This window comes from Kogia breviceps, chromosome 1, assembly GCF_026419965.1.
Source record: "Kogia breviceps isolate mKogBre1 chromosome 1, mKogBre1 haplotype 1, whole genome shotgun sequence".
NCBI lineage: Eukaryota > Metazoa > Chordata > Mammalia > Artiodactyla > Physeteridae > Kogia > Kogia breviceps.
The window spans coordinates 181,847,793-181,871,729 of record NC_081310.1 but is presented as its reverse complement, the minus strand read 5'-3'; the positions used below and the strand labels follow the sequence as shown (position 1 = coordinate 181,871,729).

The following is a 23,937-nucleotide window of genomic DNA, read 5'->3' as shown; positions in this document are numbered from 1 at the left end:
GGGGGTGAGGGAACAGCTGCAGACCTGCTGCTTCTATGCTCACTCCCACCCCATTCTGGGCCAATACAATTTTATTTATTTGCTCCCTTGGATGACGGTACCTCGGGCCCCACTTTCTTCAGGATGCCAACTGCACTAGCTGTGTGCGAATGACGTATCTTGTGCATTTTAACTTTTTTTTTCATAATATAAATATTCTGGTTTTGTATTTTTGTGTATTTTAATCTAAGGCCCTCATTCCTGCACTGTGTTCTCAGGTACGTGAGCAATCTCAGGGATAAGTCGGCAGCAGCTCCGGGTCTGCACAGCAGGAATACTTTTTGTTGCTCTATCACCAGAGAGAACAACTATTTGGAGCGTATAGCCTATTGAACTACCTCATTTTTGCCAGTTAGAGCTGGCTTTTCTGCCACAGTGTCCTCTTGAAACCCCTCCGTCTTCAATGTTTCATGGGAGACTAGGTTTTAACTGGGTTGCCCATGCCTTGGTCTCCTTCTACTGAAAGATTGGAACTTGGTCTGAACAGGAAAAGGTGGTACAGAGAGGTTAGGAGAGGCTAGGCCAGGGAAAAGGTGCAGAGGGGGGAAGCCAAGATGAGGCAGAGGTCATCTGATAAAGGATTCCTGTTCCAGACCTCTAATCCCAGGGCATAGGACTCGCTTTACATACCAGGTCCATCCTTCACTGGATTGGGCTAGGCCTAACATACACATCAAGGTATATTGTATGTGTTTTTATAAGAACTGTGAGTTGGTAAGGACAGGTTTTAAGAATGATGCCTCTGTACCCATCTTTAGCTGCCCAGGGATGGATATACGAAGCAAGGACAAGATCCTTAATCTTTAACAATTCTGGACTTTTCCTCCTTGGTTTCCAGACAGACCATCAGTGATGGCTTCTTTGTGGTTCCCAGAGCCAGTGTCCTGCCCTGCTGCAGCAGTAATTAGTGTCATGTTAGCTAAAGGAGAAAAGAGGGTTTCGTTTACATGCTGTGAGATCACTGCAAACCTACCTCACTGTGTTGTAACGGGGCAAATGCAATAGAACGCATTGGGTGATGTGTGTCTGATCCTGGGTTCTTGTCTCCCCCAATTGCTGCCCCTCTCTAGTTATTGTATTTGTCTGGGCTTCGTAGGACTTCACAGGTAGCTGATTTGGTGATTGCTAGGTGGCCTAGTTTGTGTAAATATAATGTGTTGGTCTTCTCCATGTTCTTTTGGGGTTTTATTGTTTACAAACTTCTTTTTATATTGAGAAAAATAGCCAAAGCATCTTTGACAAAAGGTCTGCACCAGCCAAAAAGATCTGAAACATAAACTTGGGGGCCCCTCTTCTTGAAGTGGGAGGTCTTGAACTACACTTTCTTTTGTGTTCCCCTTCCCCTGTTTCCTATTTGAATAAGATCTTCTGTCCTAAAAACTGTATTCCTACCCCCCTTCTTTCCCCCGTCGTGCCCCCCCCAAATAGTCCATACACCTATACGTTTAATTTGTGGGGTGTCTGTGATTAAATGATTTGTGCAAAAATCCTGAAGAAGCTAAGAACTCACCATCCCTTGTTCTCAATCTCCTGAGTCATGACCATTCCTTGATTTGATTCATGCCAAACAGACTGCTGTCTTTGGATGGATTAAAACCCACTTTAATCTCTAATCCTAGGGTAGAGAGGAGCAACGAGGGGGCCTTCCATGTAGAAAGTGGGGTTGGGAGACCACGAAAGGAAAGATGAATGTATAGCCAAGTCACTCAGGAACTCTTACGCAGGTGCAAGAAACTTATGTCAAAGTGGCCACAAAATTGTTTAATAGGAGACGGACGAATGTAACTCCATGTTTACTGCTAGAAACCAAAGCTTTGTGTGAAATCTTGAATTTATGGGGAGGGAGGGAGGGTAGAAAAGCATGTACCTGTTCTTCATCCCTTTCCCTCATTACTGAACTGCAGGAGACTGAGCCCCCTTGGGCTTTGGCAACCCCATCTGGGCAGTGTTTATTTGTTGGTTGATTTTGCTGTGCCAGGTACTTCCTTTCCCATTTGCTATCATTTTGTAACACACATGCTGACCCTTTTCCCTTCCCCTTCTTTTCCTTGGGAAAATACAATGAATAAAGACTTATTGGTACCGAAACTCATCTCCTTGGTTATATTTAAGGTGCTTTCTTCCTACACTTATTTCCACTTTCTTGGATTGGGACTCAGAAGTCACAAGAAGAACCACTAAGTTTTCTGTTCAGCCATTTTGTTAGGAGTGAATCTTGAAAGTTCAGTCTTTTTAGCACCTCATTACAGTGGATTTTTGTTTCTAGTTAAGGCCTCTTGTCCTTTCCTTGGAAGCTGCCACATTCAAGAGGGGATTAAGGGCTTGGCATGCATAAGAATGGGGTTGCCTGTGCCACTGACTGGGATGAAAGGATGGGGCCATGGCTTGGGGCATGAGACCCTAATAATACTTTGTCCCTTGCTCCTCAAAGCCCTTTACAAATCTTAATTAATTAACCCCCTGTAGCAATCCAGGGATGGAAATACGGGAAATTGGAGAAATTGAGGCCAGAGGAGATACACTGACCAGCTATAAACACATGTTAACAAGTTCACTAGCCTTCTGATGAACACTATTTCTAAACATCTAGCTCCCCCTAAGGGAAGGAGGGTTTAGAAAATAAGGACTTGATTGGAGGCATACCAACTATCAGACAAAGTGCACGGGAAACTTTAACAGAACAAGGGTAAGAAGTTTCATATATCCCTTTAGGGACTTCCTACCAAAAGTCAAAGCTGACCTTGGAAGATGTTAAAAGTAGCAAGCTACTACTGGACTTCAGTAAATGGTTTCCCTGCAAAATTGAAGAAATCAGCTAGGCAGAAACTTACTAACCTACATGCAAAGCAGGAAGGATGGAAAAGCTTAAGATAAGAGACTATTCATGGGTGGGTTACTCATCTCTGGAGGGCATCCTTTGATCATTTCACTCTTAAAAATAACCCTTTCATCAGAAAGAGTGGAAGACAAACGTAATGAATAGGGAGTCATGACTGCAGGATCTCTTCCTTGCCTTGTTTCCTTGACACTACAACCCAAAGTAAGAAACTACAAGAAGATTCTCTGAAAACGGTAAAGTTTTTTTTTTTTTTCCCTTCTCTAATTTTGAGAAAACTAAACTCCCAATATCTTTTGTGAATTAGTGCCTCAAATTCTGCAACCCTTTTCTTTAAAGGTTTGGTACAGAATGAATGCCCTTGATTTTTCTGTCAGGGTTAGTTGATGGCCTTTCTTAAACTTTAGAAGTCATTCTTAGAGTTCTTTCTGGCCTTAACCCTTTTTTGAGTTCTTTGGGTAGGTCCTGAGAATGCAAATCCTAAAATCTTGAGTGCCTTAAATCAGCACAAAATGGACTGATATTAAGTGCCCTGTGAGGTAACTACAGCTAGGAACTTCGCAAACGATTAAATTCACTAAATAAGACAAAACAGTATAAAAACAGGATTTTTAAGACATACCAAAAAACAAAAACCAAACAAAAAACACTTGTACCAGAGCTCTAAAGCTAGTGCTGCGGCCTTCCAGCTAGCAGGACGCTGCCTTACCCCTTTTCTCAACAGTCCAAACTGCCACCAGTGGCTAAGAAGTCCCTGCATTTCTGAGGTGGGGCTCCCCTAATTCTTGCTCCGTAACCTAGCCCGCCTGACTGTCTACAGACTTCTCGGCTCCTTCCCCAGCCGGGTCCCTCGCACGTGGCCCGGAGCCGGGTAGCCCGCGCGATTCTCCCCTTCACCCCAACCCGCCCCGCCCCAGGAGTGCGAACAGCGGGGAACTCTCACTCAGCTCCGCTCCTCCTCCGAGCGCGCAGGCGCAGGCCAAGGCCCCACCCATTAGGTGACGGCAGAAGCGTGTCCCAGCGCCTAACGATGACGTGTTCTTCCAGCGCCACGTCGTGAGGAAGTGTCGGTGCCCTCGAGCGGTTGAAAGGTGCTGGCGGAGCTTGTCAAGGTGCTGGATTCAGGGGTTGGATTAGAGGAGAAGAGGAGAGAGATGACTGAGCGGGAAGCAGCTGTGGGAGAGACAAAAGGGGACAGTGGAAGATACAAGTGAGGGAGTAAATAATTGGGAAATCTCTGGGGTAGGAGGTAACGGGTGCAACAACTGAAGGGGTTAGTGACCCGGAGCCCCGAGAGTGGGAAACAGTCTGGTGGAAGATGGAGAAGGAAGAAGAGGGAAGGATCAGGATGTAGGCACTACGGTGTGACAGGAAGCCGACTTACGTGTTCAGAAAAAGGCAGTGCAGACTGAGAAAAAGGGATGGGAGCAAGGTCCACCAAGCCCATAGAACCAAGGAAAGGCCTCTGCCCCAAAGGTCCTGTTGGCTTATAAATTCTGGGTGGTGAAAGACTAGAGGCTTAGGAGAGTGTCTTTTTTTTGGGGGGGGGGGGTCTTAGTTGCGGCACACGGGATCTAAAGTTGCAGCATGCGAACTCTTAGTTGTGGCATGTGGGATCTAGTTCCCTAACCAGAGATCCCCATGCATTGGGAGCGCAGAGTCTTAGTCACTGGACCACTAGGGAAGTCCAGGGCCAGTGTTTTTGGATTCTAATGCTGGCTGATTTCTACCGTTTTGGTGAATCCCTGCAAGTCAGCCATAGTTGTCTGCAAGTGTGGTGACTTCTAATTCTCTGTCTTGTTTATACAAGGTTACCTGGTTGGTGTCTAATTGTTCTGTGCTGCTTCTGCTGAGGCAAGAACTATGTCATGGATCAAGGAAGGAGAGCTGTCGTTTTGGGAGCGGTTCTGTGCCAACATCATAAAGGTGAGCAGTGGCCCAAAGCATCAGTTGGCCTTTTGGTTCGTTGGGTAATCTTATATCAAAACCTGTAATTAAAACTGGGTAACCCATGATGTTTATGGATTTGTAGTAGAATGTAGCAATGGTATCAAAGAGTCTTAGAATTGCAGGTAACTTCCAGGTCTACATTTCTGGCAGATTATTGTCCTAACTCTCACATTTTCAGGAAGCCTGAGACCTCCCAATATCATTGGGCAGCATAGACTGTTCGATCTTCCTGAAATTTGTTTCCCTAGAACTTTGATCTGTTATTCCTAGTACTGTCCTCTGGGCTTTTTTTTGTTTTGTTTTGTTTTTTTAATTTATTTTTGGCTGCGTTGGGTCTTCGTTGTTGTGTGCAGGCTTTCTCTAGTTGCGGTGAGCAGGGGCTACTCTTCGTTGCAGTGCGTGGGCTTCTCACTGTGCTGGCTTCTCTTTGTTGTGGAGCACGGGCTCTAGGCATGCTGGCTTCAGTAGCTGTGGCATGCGGGCTCTAGAGCTCAGGCTCAGTAGTTGTGGCACACGGGCTTAGTCGCTCCGCGGCATGTGGGATCTTCCCGGACCAGGGCTCGAACCCATGTCCCCTGCGTTGGCAGGCAGATTCTTTTTTTTTTTTTTTTAAACATCTTTATTGGAGTATAACTGTTTTACAATAGTGTGTTAGTTTCTCCTTTACATCAAAGTGAATCAGTTATACATATACATGTGTTCCCATGGCAGGCAGATTCTTAACCACTGTGCCACCAGGGAAGTCCCTGACCTCTGGGTTTAGATAAAATAACTAATCTTTCTTTGATGTGACAGTAGAGCATAATGGTTAAGAGGGCTCTGGAGGCAAACATGAATGAAAGTCCTATTCTATCTTTTATTAACCATGTGACTTTATATGGTGGTTTTGAGGATTAAATGAAACTACACAGAAAACACTCAGCACTGTGTCTAGCAGTTTTTAATTACTATTATTGGGGCTGTCTTTCAACCATTTGAAGACTACAATCACTCTGTTTCCTACACTCCACTTGGTTCCCTAGATCTTCCCTCAGCTTTTTCTCTAGGAATCACAGCAATGTTATATCCTCCTCATATGAAAGGTTTGATATTGGAGCCAGTCAGCTTGGTTTTATTTTTCAGCCACAGGCTGTCAAGTAGCAAGTAACAGTGAATTTATGAGTAAGTAAGCCTTGTACCCACACATACACTCACACACAAATGCCAGGTGATCTCAGGCAGTCCAGGAAATAGAAAAGCATCTCCTCAAGGAACCACTGAGGTCATGTGTTGGGAAGAACAAGCTACATGACTTTACTGGAATTTTTTTTTTTTATGGCTATATATGGGGGACAAAAGTAGAAAATGTTGGGAGATTCAGGGGAAGTGGTCTATGAAGAGCCCCTCCAGTGAGGAAAAATAGCCCAAGGAGTGAATTTTTGGTATGATAGACAACAAAAGTCTGCTCTAGGCCAGGTAAGAAGTTTTGTTTGCCCCCAAAATGTCTTTTTTGTTTGTTTTCAAATGGCTCCTGACATTTAAATTTTTATAAAAATCTTGATTGGCTTCTCTTGTAAAATAAGGAGATCCAACAATATGACACCCCCTTCCTGTGTGACAGGACTCGGATAAAACTGGGAAGTGTATGCCTCTTTTATGTGGAGGATGCCCTTTACATTTGGCCATACCCATCAATATCCTTCCTGTGCCTTCCAGTTGAAGGCTAATGAAACCAAGGTGGTAGTTAAGAGCATATGGTAAGGAGATGAACTCTGAAAGCACATAGACCTAAGTCTGAATCCCCACTTTGTCTCTTCTTGGCTGTGTGACTTATGCAAGTCACTTGACCTCTCTGAGCCTCAGTTTTTTTCACCTATAAAATGAAGATAACACTATTTACTTCATATGTTTGTATGATAAAAAATTAAGATGAAATGTGAAAAGCTCAGCATAGTACTTGGCATGTAGTAAGGGCTCAATAAACATATAAATAAAAATGAATAAAAGTGCTTAATGCTTATGTATTGAGCTAAAAGTACAGAATACCCAGTTCCCTTCCTCCGGGCTTTTATCATATAGCTCAAGCCTGTCAGCTTAGGATATTGTCTCCCTTTATCTCTGAGGAGTATGTGATGTGTTCATTTGTCTTCTTACTTCACAGGCAGGCCCAATGCCCAAACATATTGCATTTATAATGGATGGGAACCGTCGCTATGCCAAGAAGTGCCAAGTGGAGAGGCAAGAGGGCCACTCACAGGGCTTCAACAAACTGGCTGAGGTGGGTGCATGTGGCAGAACCCAAGGTGAATGGTCTGTGGAGAATTGAATTATAGCTAGAAAACCAGTCCCTGAGTTTGCTGTGGTTTGAGAGTGTTTTTTTATAGCAGTTTGTCTGTTTTATTGCTTGCTTGCTAGCCATAGATCTCATACCAACATTAACAGAAAATTAAGTCATCCAGTGAATCATTGCAAAATATTAGAAATAAGAACAAAATTGTCTCCTCTTACCACTTTAATCAACAATTTATGTTTTTCTGTGCCTCATCCCAATCCTTGTAATATGTTCAACATGACTTAACATTTATAAAATTACATCTATAGCTTTGATAACCTTATTTTTTTCTTGACATTTTGGCAAGTATTTTTCTAAGTTGATCTATAGCTTTCTACCTATATGTTTTAATGGCTGTGGAACATTTTTCCTGAGGATCTGACATAGTTTGTTTAGCTGCTTCAATATTATTGGACATTATAAATGGTACTAGTTTAGAATAAATTCTTAGAAGTGACATTTCCAGAGCAAAGGTAGAGGGTGACTACCCATCCTGAGGTTGTGGTGTTTCTCAGGACACAGGCCTTTAAGTGCTTAAACTAGGAAAAGTGCCAGACAAACCAGGACATTACTCCAGCCAAACGTCATCAGCATTTTATGGTTTTAATGCCCACTGCAAATTGGGAAACAGTAAATTTAACAATAACAATGGAATATGTCGATCTTTGTGAAACTCTGTAGCCCACGGATCCCAGCTTCCTGGCACAAGAACACATCCTGAAGCCAAAGCAGTGATATTTTTTGCCTTGAATGAGTGGTTGTGGGGTTCTCTCCAATGCTGAGGTCTTCAGGTTTGTTGATCTCAGTTTCTCTTTTGTGACTAAGAGGCAGTTTTTGCCTAGTGCTTAGGAGCTTAAGCTCTGTAGTCAATCAGAACTCATTGGCACCCCTGCTCTGCCACTTCCCGTCTCTGTGACCTGCTGCAAGTTACGTAGCTTCCCTTTGCCTCAGTTCCTTCATCTGTAAAATGGGGAGATTACATGAGGATTAAACAAGATAGCACAATGAAAAGCATGTGGCACAAGACCTGGCATAAAGGACGTGCTCAAAAAATTGAAGCTGTTGTTATTAGCCTATATTAACTGAGGTCAGTGGTGGGTTCCGACCCAGCTGTACCCACCAAGTTCTCTGCCTGGTAAGATCTTCAGGGCCCAAGCCTATTCAAATGTCAGGTTTGCACTGGTAATTTTCCTGAGGTGGCAGTGAATGGGTTTGTACGTCTGATAAGGGATTAGAAAGGTAGCTCTTCAGCTTTATTTCTGCAGTTCTGTTTGAATGTCTTCTGTCCCTTACCTTTAACCTCTAGGCTCCCCATCTCAACACTGTTATTCTCATCTCCAGTTTGTTCTCCACCTTTAGTGGCACTGGGTTAGAGCAGTACCAAAGGACTGAGTTTAAATTTGAGTTTCAATTCTTTTTTCGTTGAGGTATAATTTCATACAGGGAAATGCACAGATTTGGGGTTTTGACGGTTGCATTCATCTGTCTAATCCATACCCCTGTCAAGATATAGAGCATTTCCATCTCTCTAGCAAGTTCCTTTGTGCCCCTTCCCGGTGAAACCCTCTCCTCCCTCCTCTTCTCCTCCCCTTCCCCCTCATCTTCTGATTTCTATCATTCTAGATGAGTTTTTGCTGTTCTAGAACCTCATATAATGGATTCATACGGTAGAGCTGTGGACTTTTGACTCATCTTCAACTTTCTGAGCCTCAATTTTATCATCTCTAAAGTAGGCATGAAAACAATAATTCCTTTCTCAAGGGGTAGCCTGAAGAATCAAATGAAATAATGTATGTGAAAACCCTTTGCATACTTAAGTGATACACAGCTGTGCAATTGTTGCTTTTATTCTTATAACTCATCAGCCTCTCAGTCTATTGGAATAATGTTATGCTGTGAATAATAATACCTTGTGTTTTTATGTATCTTTAGCCACCTTGTGAGGGATGGATTGTGATCCTGTTTTACAGATATGGAGACTTAGGCCCTGAGAGGTTAAATGATATGCCTGCAGTCACATAGCAAGTGCTTGATGGAGTGAGAGACGAGAACCTAGATCTTTACTCTCTCAGTGAAGAGCTCTTTCCAGCAAACCACAATAGCATCAGCATAATAGTACTCATTAAGTTCACATTTTTCAGTCTCTCAGGTGGTGGCTTTCTGCTTATTTGGTTCATTATTCTGACAGAAGCATTGTTATTATCCTAGCTTTACCCAGTTTGGGGAGGAGAAAAGTCTGTCCCTCACTGAGTCGGGGCTGAGGCATCTCCTGTTTCCCTTCCTGCTCTTTCCTTGTACCCTAGCTCCTTGCCTTCTCCCCTCTCAGACTCTGCGTTGGTGTTTGAACCTGGGCGTCCTAGAGGTGACGGTCTACGCATTCAGCATTGAGAACTTCAAACGCTCCAAGAGTGAGGTAGATGGGCTAATGGATCTGGCCCGGCAGAAGTTCAGCCGCTTGATGGAAGAAAAGTAAGATGCTGTCAGAGGGGGAGCCTGTGTTCTTACACCACCTCCAGCCTTACCTAACCCTCAACTGTCTTTTCTGAGGCTAGTTAAGGAACTCTAAACCCTTCTACTGTTAGACCTCTTCAGTGGCAAATATGGCAAGCTAGTTTTTCTTTCTTTCTTTCTTTCTTTTTTTTTTTTAAAGGGGACATTTATATGAGGATATAGAGGTATTTCACAGAATTCAAGGACAAGGATAGCCAACCTCAGGCAAAACCGAAGCCAGGAATTGAAATCCTTTAGGTAGAGCCTCCTCGGACATTTACTTCCTTTGCTCCACAGACTAACTTTGTCTGCTTCAAGAGAGCAGTTCAGAATGAATAAAAACCCTTAATTGGTCCACCTTAGTTCAAATTTCTACCCCAGGACCAGTGAACTGTGACCAGGGAAGTAGAGTGAGAGAGACTTTGAAAAAGCCATTTTCTGCTATGCAGTCGTCCCTAAAAAGTTACTGTACTTCCTTGCATATACCCTTGGATGGGACAGGATGATGCGTAAAAGGCCTTTATGGGGATGAGTCAGTACTATTCTTGCTATCACTAAGTTTAAGCTTAACTTAGGGAGCAAAGCCAGAAGGGGGCAAAGTGGAAGTTTGGTGGAGATTATTTGTTTCAAAGCGTGGAACCCTCTTCAGCCAGGACTGCCCCAAAGTCTTCATCACAACCATTCTCTGCCCAGCTCCTCCCCACACCAGGACCAGGAAGATGAGAGAACAGAGAGCTTAGAGCTCTAGTGGAGCTGGGCCTAGGACAGCTCTGTCATTTCCATCCCTGTGTGGGTCAGGGTGTGGGGAGCATAGCCAGGCTTCTCTCTGTCCATATTAGTGAGTCTCTGGGCCACAGACATTACTTCTTCCCATGTGGCTCAGAATTCACACCCAAGGGGCTGGGGACAGAGGTAATGGGGACACATTCCAGGTGTTCAAATTCTTCAAATTCTTCTCTACTCTACTTCACACTAATCTTACCTTTTCTAAGTGCTTGTACTATGTGTCAGGCCCTGAGCCTAATATGTACTCTCATTTAAAATTCACATTATCCTGTGAGAAAGATATTATTATCCCAGTTGTAGAGAGGAGGAAGGTAAAAACCAGAGAAGTTTAGGGGTGTATCCTGGGTCACGCAGCTATCAGACAGGCAGAGCCAAAAACACACAGGGTCTTTCTGACTCTAGAGCTGAGCTGTTGTCTGCTGTAGAGACAGGAAGCAGTCTTAACACTTCTTAAAGGATCAAAATGCATGGCAGTAGAGGTGCTCCTGAGATTGTTCTAATCAGTCACGAGTAGAGAAGATGGTCTTAGGTTATTATGTCCTAGACAGAGCAAGAAGAAACCTTAGTGGTGGTTTTCCAACAATGTGCCACAGAACCCCATAGTTCTGAGGAGTGGGCATGCAAGGACCCAGAGGGAATGGGGTATACAGTGCTTGTTTGCATTTATGTATTTTATGTATTGGGCTTCTGTTTAAGATTTGATTTGAAGAAAGACATGTTTGGGTAAAAGAAGTTTGGAAAACACTGGCCTAGTTCAGTTTCATCAGTTGGGAAACTAATCCTGGTGAAGAGAAGAGAAAGGTTTGCCCCTGGTCACACAGCTAGCTAGTGGCAGAGCCAGGCTGGGAACCCAGATCTCCTGGTTTCTCGCCAGGGCTTTTACACCTCCTTACTCAGGTCATGTGCCTGATGTCTGAGAATAAGCACTTGCACAGTATGACAGGGGTGGCTATGCAAGGTCAGATAGTAATCGGTGGCACTAGGGCTTGAATCTAGGTATTTTTTTTTTTGGCTGCACCACACAGCATGCGGGGTCTTAGTTCCCCGACCAGGGATGAAACCCATGTCCCCTGCAGTAGAACCACGGAGGAACCGTGGAATTCCTGAATCTAGGTATTCTTATTCAAATGTTGCCTTGATTTGAATATACATTTGTCTACTCTAACTCAAGTGGGTTCTCAAAGCTAGGTGATTAGATCTTGCTTCACTCTTGAAGAAATGATGTGGTTGAGGGTTATAGGATGGATAGGCTATGGGTGTAGCCTTCAGCTCTGGATCAGGGTTCTCCAGGACGTGCTAGATACCCTTGCCCCATGGTGTACTTCTTGTTATGAAGCTCCCGTTTTCCAAACATTAGTTGTTCAGTTTCTCCAAAGCATTCCCAAGTGCGAGAAGCTGGCTGGGGAACAGTGAGTTCGTGCTCACTGTGCGGGGTTTGGGAGTTACTATATGGAGGCAGTGTAATGTTGTGATTAAAAAGACAGGCTCTGGAACCAGACTCCCTAAGTTTGATTTCTGGCTTTCTACTCACCAGCTGTCTGATCTTGAACAAATTACTTAACCTCCCTGTGCCTCAGTTTCTTCATCTGTAAAAGGGGAATGATAATGGTGTCTGCCTCAAAGGCTGATGTAAGGGTGGAATGCATGTAAAACACTTAGACCAATGTCTGGCACTTAGTAAACATATTATTAATGTTAGATGTTACAAAAGTAACCAATAATACAACTCCTGCTGTTGAGGAGTTTATTCACCCATCAAAATGGGACAAACAGCACAGAATACGTGAAATGCAACTTGTCGACAAGGACACACAAGGTGGTGTGGTAAAGAGGTTTGGGTTCTCAAATCAGGCAAACCTGGGATTCGGTCCCGACACAGCACTTGATGGCTGTATGACCTTGGGCAATCCCTATCTAACTATTCTATCTGAGCCTCAGTTTCCTGCTGTAGAACAGGGAATGTAGTAAACTCCCTTCAGAGTTGTTGAGGGCATTCAGTGAAATAATACTTGTAGATCAGTGCCTGACACACAGGAAGGCACTCAAAAACTGGTAATTGAGTATCAGCTAAGCACTTTGCTTTCTCCAGCTCAGCAGGTGCTCTGTCCCACCTCCCAAACCTGCCTCCTTTCCCCCCTGATCAGGGAGAAACTGCAGAAGCATGGGGTATGTATCCGAGTCCTGGGTGATCTGCATTTGTTGCCCTTGGATCTCCAGGAGCTGATCGCACAGGCTGTGCAGGCCACCAAGAACTACAACAAGTAAGTTTTTAGATTTCCCCTTAGGGACCTGTATCAATCTATGACTCCCTGCTAACTTTAGGGAGATGTCCTGGGCCTTCTTTGGTCTGCATTTGGTACAAGAGGTAATGAGGAGTTGGTTTTGGATGCTTGAGACTTCTTCCTCCATCTGCAGGGCAGACCAGAGATGGCTCTGCAGCACCTTGTTATATGTGTGTATACTCACACATACAGTTTCTTATCTTCCTCCTTCATGTGCCTTGCCCCCCATGTACATATGTATTTATATATATATATATAAATATATGTGTGTGTGTGTGTGTGTGTGTGTGTGTGTGTGTTTAATTGACAGGGAATGGGATGGGAATGTAGCAGGCCTTATCCCTGTCTCTGAAGACAGATCCTTCAAGAAATTCTCTTTCTGTCCCACTGCTTTAACCAATAGAGGGGATGACCTTGGAAGGGCATGCAGATGCAGAGGGGAACAGAGTTTAATAATCCACACTTCATTATGTGTGGCTTTGGAATATAATGCATATTTGGCAGTGGATTTGTTTCACATCAGATTTCCTTCCTATTCTTTGCTTGTTCTAATATCACAGTGAATTCACATCCTCTGGAAGCTGGGTGTTAGCAGAAGGGAAGAAGATTAGGAGAATAATAAGGGTCAGTTAGTATTTTTCTTATTACAAAACTAATATGTTTTTTTCCCAAGAAAATTTGGAAAACTCGGAAAGTTAATAATCTTGCTTTTCAGAAGTATCCATGGTTAACATTTGGTGTGTGTTTGTTCTACCACAGAAGGGGTGCTCTGTAATAAGTGACTCCACTCCTTAGTCCCTGTCCCCCTTTGGTAAATTACTCTGTTCTTCCCTTCTCAGGTGTTTCCTGAACGTCTGTTTTGCTTACACATCCCGTCATGAGATCAGCAATGCTGTGAGAGAGATGGCCTGGGGAGTGGAGCAAGGCCTGCTGGATCCCAGGTATCGCAGTTGTTCAGCATGGTAGGGGAAACAGGCATACACCGAACCATAAAATCCCTCCTAAGTCACGTACTTGGGCCAGAAGTCAAATCAGAAATGTATGTGGAAAGATTTGAGAGGGGTGGTCCCCCACACTTAGAGCTTTGGAATGACTCATTATAGCCTGCTTCAGAATTTCTGTGTTCACCACAAACCAAGAAGCTCCAAAAAAAATGGCATGGTTTGTAGCAACACTGTGGCATTCAATAAAACATGATGCCCTCCTGGCCCTTTGGCAGAGTTTTTCTAAGAATGATTTTTCAGGAATGCAGCTTGTTGGGGGTATTGGCCTTTAGGCCTCTCATGTTACAGTTTCATGCAAGATCCAGGTGTTTTTCAAAAAGAAAGTTGTTCATCATTAGCAACACGGTAGAATTATTAGAGCTAGGGGAGACTTTAGAAGCCATCTGTCTGCTCAGTCCCTGTCCTGTTATTATTAATGTAACCTTTGGTAATAATAATAGTAAACTAACAACAGCAGTAGTAAAATAATAGTAGCAAAAAACAAGTCAGGCAATGTGTTATGCTCTGTTTATTTGATTAAGTTAATATTCTCATGTTTAAGAGGTTTGAGTCTTTTCTCCATTTTATAGATGAGAAAACTAAGCTCACATTGAAATGACTGTCCCAAGGTCATTCTGCTAGTAAGTGCCAGAGCTGGGACTCCTATCAAAAACTGTCTGATTCCAGAGTTTTTGTCCTTACCTTTATTATATATGGGATTGTGGGACCCAGGAGTTTTTCTGACTCCCTTCTTGAGTGTAATTCAATTTTCCTGGAAAACTAAATTAAAAATGAAGAAGTTTCTCAGTGAGAATGAAATTAGATAAGAAGAAAAGGAGACAGTTTTTAAGGCTATTTTATGAATCCCACTCCTCTCCAACAGCTGAGTGATCTTTCTGTGCCACATAGTTTATTCATTCAATCATTCATTCATGTAACAAATTTTTTTTTTTTTTTTTTTTTTTTTTTGCGGTACGTGGGCCTCTCACTGTTGTGGCCTCTCCTGTTGTGGAGCATGGGCTCTGGACGCACAGGCTCAGTGGCCATGGCTCACAGGCCAAGCCGCTCCGCGGCATGTGGGATCTTTCCGGACCGGGGCACGAACCCGTGTGCCCTGCATCGGCAAGCGGATTCTCAACCACTGCGCCACCAGGGAAGCCCAACAAATATTTTTTAAGTGCCAACTAAAGGCCAGACACATTGCTGTATATAGGGGATACAGTGGTAAAAATAAAAAACACATATTTCCTGCTTTCGTGGATCTCTGGTAAGGGAAACAAACATTATCAACATTATACAAATTAGCATAAATTTATAATGATGCTAAGCATGATAAAGGCATTGGTGCATGGTTCAACAAGAATTTATAATAAGAGGAATGGACCTGGTAGGGGAGGCTACCCAAAGGAAATGATAAGTGACGTAAGAAGGGCGTGAGAGGATTAGCAGTAACTGGGGAAAGAGGCAGTATTATGAGGAGCTTGTTGGTTGCACAAGTACTGTTGGAATAATTCAAGTAGAGAGTACTTGGAAGGGAGCTTGGATTATGGTGGTGATGGTGGAATAGACCAAACAGACTGCATTAAGAGCTATGAAGCAGGGCTTCCCTGGTGGCGCAGTGGTTGAGAGTCCGCCTGCCGATGCAGGGGACACGGGTTCGTGCCCCAGTCCGGGAGGATCCCACATGCCATGGAGTGGCTGGGCCCGTGAGCCATGGCCGCTGAGCCTGCGCGTCCGGAGCCTGTGCTCGACAAGAGAGAGGCCACAACGGTGAGAGGCCCGTGTACCGCAAAAAAAATAAAAATAAAAATAAAGAGCTATGAAGCAGATCAAATAGAGAGGACTTGGGGGGTGGTGGTGGGATGAATTGGGAGATTGGGATTGACATATATATACTAACATGTATAAAAGATAACTAATAAGAACCTGCTGTATTAAAAAAATAAAATTCAAAAAAAAAGAGAGAAAGAAAATATTACTGAGAGAGAAAAAAAATCGAGAGGACTTGATGGATTGACTCTGGGATAAGGATGTGTTATGGGTGACTCCAGGGTTTTTGACTTTTAAAACAGTGGATAGTGGTGCCCTTCGCTGTGCTGAGAACCCTGAGAGGCTGCAGTTTGAGGAAGAAGGTCAGGAGTTTGGTTTGGGATATATTATAAGTGTTGAACACAGATACCAGGTTGACAGTAGAGAGAAGTGGGGACTGGAGATAGCAGTGTGGTAGCTGAAGCAAAGACAGAGCATGAGGAATCTAAGGAGAGTCTAGAGTGAGAAGAAGAGAGGGCCTAGGATGGAGTTTTGAGAAACTCATAAGTTTTACTGGCTGGGTAGAGGAAAATGAGCCTTAAGGAAAAAAGAATCAACAACCAGAAAGGTAGAAACAAAAGGGCTGCCAGTATTACAGAAGCCAAGAAAAGAGGGTGTTTGTTAGTGCAGGTGCGGTGGCGGGTGTGTATTGGTGGGAACAACAGTGTCACATGCTGTAGAGAGGTCAATTAATACGTGGATTGAAAATTAGCCGTTGGGGAAGAAACATTAAGATACTGGTTAAGTTGGCAGTATGGGGGCTGGGCAGGAAGATGAGATATAAGTAGATGAGGGATATATAAGTAGATGAAAGTTATTGATAATTTTCTGATTCTTGGCTTGGGGAATGATTTCATAGTTCATTTTATTCTTAGTGCTTTACGATTAATGTTTTATATAATTTTTTGTATAAATTAAATAACATATTTTTTAAAAATAAGGGACAGATGTTTATGCTAAAAATAAAAAAAGCTGTTTAGCAAGCAGATTTAATATGCATTCATGCCTGGAACTAGAACTCTGATCTTGCCTCCTAGTGCAGCGTGATTTATACTGATACCACATTGCAATAGCCAATGACCCCCTGCTTCTTGCCCAGCTAGTTTTCTCATATCCGTTTCTTCTGCCCTGCATGGTTTAGTAACTTGCCTGTGTGGGTTAGTTATGCAGACATGGCGTGGGCTGGCCGGGTTACTAGGGTAAGGAGGCCGATGTCTCAACCCATCAGCTCAGGAAGCCTGATGTTCAACTCAGACTGGGCTGCTCAGGGCCTGAGGCGGTGCTCTTTACATTATTCAGCTTTAGACAAATCCATATTTATAACAGAGAGTCAATGAGTTAATTACAGTCAGGCTCTACCCTTCCCATAACTGGAATTTTTCTATTCTCTCATCACCACCATCCAACTCCTCATTTTCCTTTCTTCGAGGGTAATATATTTTTTTCTAGCAGTCATTTTAATAGATTGTTTTTTGAATCTCAAATTATAGAAGAAGGAATTAGGTTTAACATAAATGATAGTTAATAAACTCTCTTGAGCAGGTCTTAACCATCTGTAGGCCTCTGTCTTCCTCTTAAAACAACAGTGTTAATAATAATTGCTAATGTTTACTAAGCATTTACTCTGTGTCCAGCACTTGCTAAGTATTCCATGTACATTATTTCATTTAATCCTTAGACCCTTTGAGGTAGATACTGTTTTTATAAATTGAACCTTGCTGTGAGTTTAAATAACTTGTCCAAGTTCACACAGTTGACCAGGATTTCCAACCTGGCTCCAGAGCCTGTGTTCTCTTTCACTATGGCATACTGACTGCCTTATAGGAAGGTTGAAATGAACAAAAACACAGTATAAAAATAAAAATTAATAACTAATAGTTATCAGGGACTTCCATGACTGTCCAGTGGTTAAAATTTCGCCTTCCAATGCACGGGGTGTGGGTTTGGTCCCTAGTCAGGAGCTGAGATCCCACATGCCTTGTGGCCAATAAACCAAAACATAAAACAGAAGCGATATTATAACAAATTCAGTAAAGACTTTAAAAAAAAATGGTCCACATCAAAAAAATATACTAAAAATAAATAAATAAGTAATAGCCATCAGATCTTATTATGAGGCAGGCACGAGACTAGTAGGAGTTTATCATGCATATTCTCATCTAATTTTCATCTAAGGTAGTGACTATTATTTGTCTTATTTTATAAGACCAGTTAACCAAGGTTTAAAAAGTTTCATTGATGGGCTTCCCTGGTGCTCTAGTGGTTAAGACTCCACACTTCCACTGCAGGGGCTGCGGGTTCGATCCCTGGTTGGGGAATTGAGATCTGCATGTCATTCTGATGCTGCGCGGCGTGGCCAAAAAAAAAAAAAAAGTAGACACGTTTGAAATTCAGAGGGGTTATGTGGGGGATCCAGAGTCCCACAGCAAGGTAGTGGGTCTGGAAATAAACTTTATTCCATTTATTTATGTAGTGCTTTATAGTTCCCAAGGTACACTCAAATCTGTTATTTCATTTGATTTGACTCTCACAATAACCTATAAGTGGATAGGACAAATGTGCCATTTCAAAAATAAGAGAGCTGAGAAATTGTTGATTTCACTTTTTTTGGGGGGGTGCTGCTCCATGTGGCCTATAGGATCTCAATTCCCCGACCAGGGATTGAACCCAGGCCATGGCAGTGAAAGTGCCAAATCCTAACCACTAGACCACCAGGGAACTCCCAGGTTTCACATTCTTAATTAAAGAATTAAGATCATGCTGTCAAGACAAGACTCAGGGAAATTATCAGGGAAATCTGAACCAGAGCCCTTCCTATTGCCCAGTCATAAGTGAATATTATTTACCATATGATGGTACAGAAAATAAAGCTCCCTCTGTGGTTTGCAAAAAGATGACTGAGAGATGGAGTAACTTACCCAAAGGCACACAGCTAGTAAGTGTAGATCCTTGTTCTGAACACTCAGCCCGGATCGCTGCTTTTTTTTTGACTATGCTCCCAGAAAAATGTTCCCACCCAGAAATTTTGTCTTTTAGACCCTTCCTAAGATGCATCTGTTACCACCTGGAGATTCTGAATCCTGCCTCTGGGTACTTGGCAGGATAGGTAAACAGTATTCTTGGAACCACCACACACCAGTCTTGCAAATACCCTCTTTCCATGGACAGGAGAGTTTAACTTAAGATAAGTGCTGCCAGTCCCCATTCTTCCTTCATTCCGTCTCCTTTCTGAGTGTCTGTCTGTTTGGGAAAGTGGCTCTTATCAAACGCAAGAGGGCTCATCATTTTGCTGTTTTTTCAAATCCTAAGTAAAGTGGATTTTTTGCAGTGTTTCACGGTCCATATGACTTAAATTTAAGGTTTTAAAAATGTTCTCTATAATAAATTCAAACAATAACAGAAGTATATAAAGTAAAAAGAGATAGTATTTCCTTCTTATCCAACCTTCCAGAGGTAATCACCATTAATAGAAAGGTGTATGCCTTTCTAGATTTTGTTCTTTGTTTATATATACATGTATTCACATGTGTGAGTGAGTGTGTATTTTCCACACGTATTTTTTCTGAAACGTGCTTTTTTTCATTTAATATTACATTTTAGACATCTTTCCAAATCAACGCATTTAGATTTATCTTTATTAAAAACAGTTGCATAGTATTTCATCAAATTGCAGAGTCATAAGATGTATCCATTTTAAAAACAAGATGTTTTAAGTGAAGGACAACACATATTCTGGTGGGTGCATCTGGTTTTAGGCTGCAACTAAATGGCTTTGGGCAAATTTTTCATCTTCTCTGAGCCTCAGTTTCCTTATCTATAAAGTGAGGATAGAAGTACCTAATGTAGTTGTGAGGATTGAAACCATTCATTAATTTATCAAGCATTTGCTGAGGGCCTTCTACATACCAGGTAGTATTGGCTAATGTATTTGATGGTGTTCTATAAACTGGGAAGCTTTATGTAAGGAAGTTCACCATGAGAATAATCTAAAAAGAGATGTGGACTTATCTTTGTATCTTCCCCACTTACCTTAGCGATGTCTCTGAGTCTCTGCTGGATAAGTGCCTCTACACCAACCACTCTCCTCATCCTGACATCTTGATACGGACTTCTGGGGAAGTGAGGCTCAGCGACTTCCTCCTCTGGCAGGTAGGTCGTTTCCAACCATTGTTCTATTAGTGTAAAAACTGACAACTGTGACTGCACCCACAAAACAGATTGGAGGCTCAGCTAAAATCCAGAGGAATGTCTCCAGGCTGTGCCTGGTAACTTTTGCTATCCCTTCCTCATCTGTCCCTCGCTTTGTGAGCCTTCGTAGTTCTTGCTGTGTAAAGTGCCCAGGGGAAAAATCAAGGCTATCCAGCTGTGGTGAAAGCTTTACTTGTACCTCTCTTCAAGGAACTAGACTTCTGCCTTATGTCCCTGAGCATAAGCTCCTGCCCTGGTAACCTGCCATGTCACCCAGCACCTCTGGGCTAGAACCTCGCCTTGCATTTACTAATTTCTCGCCTTTAGAATAACGGGCTGCATCTATACAAGCACAGGCCACAGGAGATATAAACTGTATGCACACTCTTTCTTTGGGACCTGCCATTGCCTATCAGCTCAGTTATCCCAGTGTAGGTAGTTCTCTAAAAGCCCATATCCAAATAGGTTTGTCTTTGCTTGAAAATCTCCATCGTCTGTTAAGTTGGCCCCTGGGTAACACTTGGCTGGGGGAAATGTTGTTCAAGGAGAGGCTGAAGGGAGAAACTCAGCTTGGAAGCAGTTCACATGGTTAAGTTCTGGAAATTTTAATGGACCATAGTTTTAAGAGTGAACTAACAAGATTTAGCTACTGAAGATACTTTTAGTCTTTGGCTATATTGAAAGCAGTATAATGTGCAGCTTGTGGTTTTGTGGCCCATTCTGCTGGTCAGATTATGTCTGGAGAGTTTACTTCTGGGCACTGAGTTTTAAGAGATTGCACTGGTAAACTAGAGGACTTAGCAGAAGAGGCCAACCTGGATGGCAAGGAGTCTGAAGCTCATGTCCTATAAGGCAGGGGTCCCCAACTCCTGGGCCGTGGACCACTACCAGCCTGTGGCCTGTTAGGAACTGGGCCGCACAGCAGGAGGTGAGCAGCGGGCGAGCAAGCGAAGCTTCGTCTGCCGCCCCCCATCGCTCGCATTACCACTTGAACCATCCATCCATCCCCCACCCCCACCCGTCCATGGAAAAATTGTCCTCCACAAAACTGGTCCCTGGCACCAAAAAGGTTGGGAACTGCTGCTATAAGGAATGAGTGAAGAATAATGGTCTGGAAAAGAGAAGAATGGTGATAGTTTATTCTCTTGGGAAAAAAATATTGAGTTCCTCCTTTGTGCTGGGAATATGGCAGTAACCAAGTTAGAAATAATCCCTACTATCATTTATTTATTTATGTACTTAATTACTTATTTATGGCTGCATTGGGTCTTCGTTGCTGTGCGTGGGCTTTCTCTAGTTGCTGCAAGCTGGGGATACTCTTTGTTGCAGTGCGTGGGCTTCTCATTGTGGTGGCTTCTCTTATTGTGGAGCACGGGCTCTAGGCGCATGGGCTTCAGTAGCTGTGGCCCGAAGGCTCTAGAGCACAGGCTCAGTAATTGTGGCGTACTGGCTTAGTTGCTCCGAGGCATGTGGGATCTTCTTGGACCAGGGCTCGAACCCGTGTCTCCTGCATTGGTAGGCGGATTCTTAACCACTGCGCCGCCAGGGAAGCCCAATCCCTACTATCTTAAAACTTACAGTTTGTTGGAAAAGACAAACTGAACAAGTCATTACAACCTGTGGAACAGATAACAGGCAGCTCTAACCTACCTAGCCTTCAAATATTTGAAAGAATGTCACTTTGAAGAAGAAATAAACTTGTTCCAGAGAAACGACCTGATACCTTGGTAGGTGACATTGGTTTAACTTAATGAGCTATCTGACAGCTAAAGTTATCCCCGGTGAGGCACTGAATTCCTCACCACTAAAGGTGTCAAGCAGTGGCTGTCAAGAATGTTCCAAAAGGGAGTCTCATATCAGTGATTATTGTTAAAAGTTCACCCAGCTCTGTGCTCTGCTTTATGTATGTTATCTTGTTAAATTTTCACAGTACCTTAAAAACTAGTTATTCTTATCACCCAGTTTTACAGTTGAGGACACTGAGGCCCAGAGAAGTTAAGTAACTTGCCTGAGGTCAAATAGATGGTAAACGGTGGAGCCAGAACTCAAAGCCAGGCAGTCGGGCCCAGAGCCCGTGCTCTTAACCATTGTCCCATACTCTGCTACTTAAAAATAACAATGGCAGCTACCATTTGTTCATTGCTAACTTTTATCAGACACTGTGTCTCCCAGATGACCTCTAAGGGCCAAGAGCCAGTAACATAATCTAGATGTTATTTCCTAGTCCTAAAATTGGCTTAGAAAAATCCTGGTGGAAATGTTGATCTAGTCTCGCTTTAGTTCTGCCATGCTACAGGCAGGTGATTTTACTGCCTCAGATGACCCGTCCCCCTATTAGTGAGTGAATCCGGGCTGGCAGCAGCAGCTGCAGCTCAGGATGCCTGTCCAACCTCATCTCTGGGTGTGATCAGCCTGCTCTTTCTTTGGAGCCTGACCAGGGATGTGTTCCAGTAACATGTTATTAAACCATACTCTCTTCCTTCCCCACCTTTCCCAGACCTCCCACTCCTGCTTGGTGTTCCAGCCTGTTCTGTGGCCAGAATATACGTTTTGGAACCTCTGTGAGGCCATCCTGCAGTTCCAGATGAACCATAGCATGCTTCAGGTAAGAGTTCAGGGCTGGCCTGACTGGATGGAATGGAAGAAAAGGTTAGCATTGATTGACCACCCACGGCTGTATGTCAGGCACTTGCTAATAATCATGTTAATGATAATGATGAGTAGCTACCACTTACTGAGTATTTACTGTGTGTCAGGCACTGTGAACAGTTTATATGCACTATCTCATTCAGTGTTCCCAAGAACCCAATGAGCTAGGTATTATTAGCCCCATTTGTGCAAATGAGTAAATCAAAATTATTTAGCTAAGGACACATAACCAATAAAAGACAGAACTGGGATTCAAGTTATAAATCTTTAATCTCTTTACTATGGAAACCCAGGAAAGGCTTCTCAGAGAGATTGGCCATTATTCCCTGAAGGAATTATCCTAATAAAAGATTGTAGAAGTGGAAATATACAAAATCCAAGACGCTTCCAGAGGGATTAAAAATGAAATAGCACTGTCTTTCTATTGTATGAAACTGTGCTCTACCAAGACTTGAAGTTCTGCTTTCAGTTTTGATCACCAGATCTTGAAACAGGTTTCATTAGGAGGCAGAGTCACCTACGTCTGATTAGGACTCTTAATAATAATGGCAGTGTGTGTGGTGGTGGCAGCTAACGTATTGAGGGTCTACTAAGGCACTTTGGTGTTTTCATGTAAGTTTTCTTATTTAACCCTTCCAGCAATCCAGCAGGCTTGGTGTCCTTGTTTTTCAGATATGGCAACAGAGGGGCAGGGTAACTGGCCCAAGGTCACAGAATTTTAAACCCAAAGCTGGTGCTGCTTCTTGAGTCTGGAGAGATAATGGCCAGGAGGAAATAATGATGTAAGTCAGGGCTTTTCGGTCCCCTTGGCATCGCAGACTCCTTGGAGAAGCTAACGAAAACTGTAGACCATCTCCCTAGAAAAATTGCAAAGATCACTCTAACACATGGCATTTTACATAGAATTAAATTAATCCCTGAAACACATAAACTACTTCTGGGGGTTCACATAACTCCTGAAATCTTTCCATGAATCCCAAGTCCAGAACTCCTGGAATAAGTCAATCAAATCATGAAGGTTTGGTCATGTGCTTGATCGTTTAGTCTCACAATATGAGGAAATTGAAAAAGGAAGTTGAGTTCAAGTAAAAGGAAAAACAGCAAAGTCTCAATTATCCACTGTCAGAGAGGAATGAATATCAGATTTTTCCACATGACCAAGTCTCCCTTTAAGAACTAAAACTTTTTTTAAACCTATTTTGATAGAAAACTTTCTGAAACAGGTCTTGTGCATAATTCATTAACACCTTCTGTATACCAGGCACTTGCTAATAATGATGATGATTAGAATAATCACATTCTAATGATGCTGATAACGATAATATTGTTAGTAACTGCCATCTTGAAGTACTTCACTGTGCACGATGGCCTTGAAGGGTGGGACTCTTTCTCTAAGCTAGATTGTCCCAAAATACTTGGCTTTGGGATTTCTTGTGTATGGTCAATGGCTAATTTTGACAGCATCCCTTCTTCCCTCTCTTCCTATTTCCAGTTTTAAATCAGCTACAGGCAAGGAAACCAGGCAGCCAAGCTTGTTAGCGTTATGTCTGTAAAGTGAGAGCAAACTGGCCTTGCATGAAGCCCAGAGGATCTTGGTGCACGAGCTTCTGTGTA

The 23,937-nt window shown here is 42.9% G+C and overlaps 1 protein-coding gene across 6 annotated transcripts in view; it reads left to right on the top strand.

The window, feature by feature from the left end:
- The first annotated feature begins 3,901 nt into the window (after positions 1 to 3,901).
- DHDDS (dehydrodolichyl diphosphate synthase subunit) overlaps positions 3,902 to 23,937 on the top strand; it is a 28,078-nt gene continuing 8,042 nt past the window's right edge. For 2 of the 6 annotated variants that reach the window (XM_059070621.2, XM_059070596.2), the window contains exons 1-8: positions 3,902 to 3,987; positions 4,686 to 4,801; positions 6,966 to 7,082; positions 9,463 to 9,605; positions 12,557 to 12,673; positions 13,534 to 13,635; positions 19,521 to 19,635; positions 22,172 to 22,279. In XM_059070621.2, the coding sequence (XP_058926604.1) occupies positions 4,739 to 4,801; positions 6,966 to 7,082; positions 9,463 to 9,605; positions 12,557 to 12,673; positions 13,534 to 13,635; positions 19,521 to 19,635; positions 22,172 to 22,279 (765 nt within the window). In that variant the 5' untranslated portion in view covers positions 3,902 to 3,987; positions 4,686 to 4,738. Of the gene's footprint in view, positions 4,086 to 4,685; positions 4,802 to 6,965; positions 7,083 to 9,462; positions 9,606 to 12,556; positions 12,674 to 13,533; positions 13,636 to 19,520; positions 19,636 to 22,171; positions 22,280 to 22,995; positions 23,106 to 23,937 lie in introns of all 6 variants that reach the window. The other 4 variants (XM_059070638.2, XM_067014258.1, XM_067014257.1 and 1 more) reach the window with 4 other exon arrangements.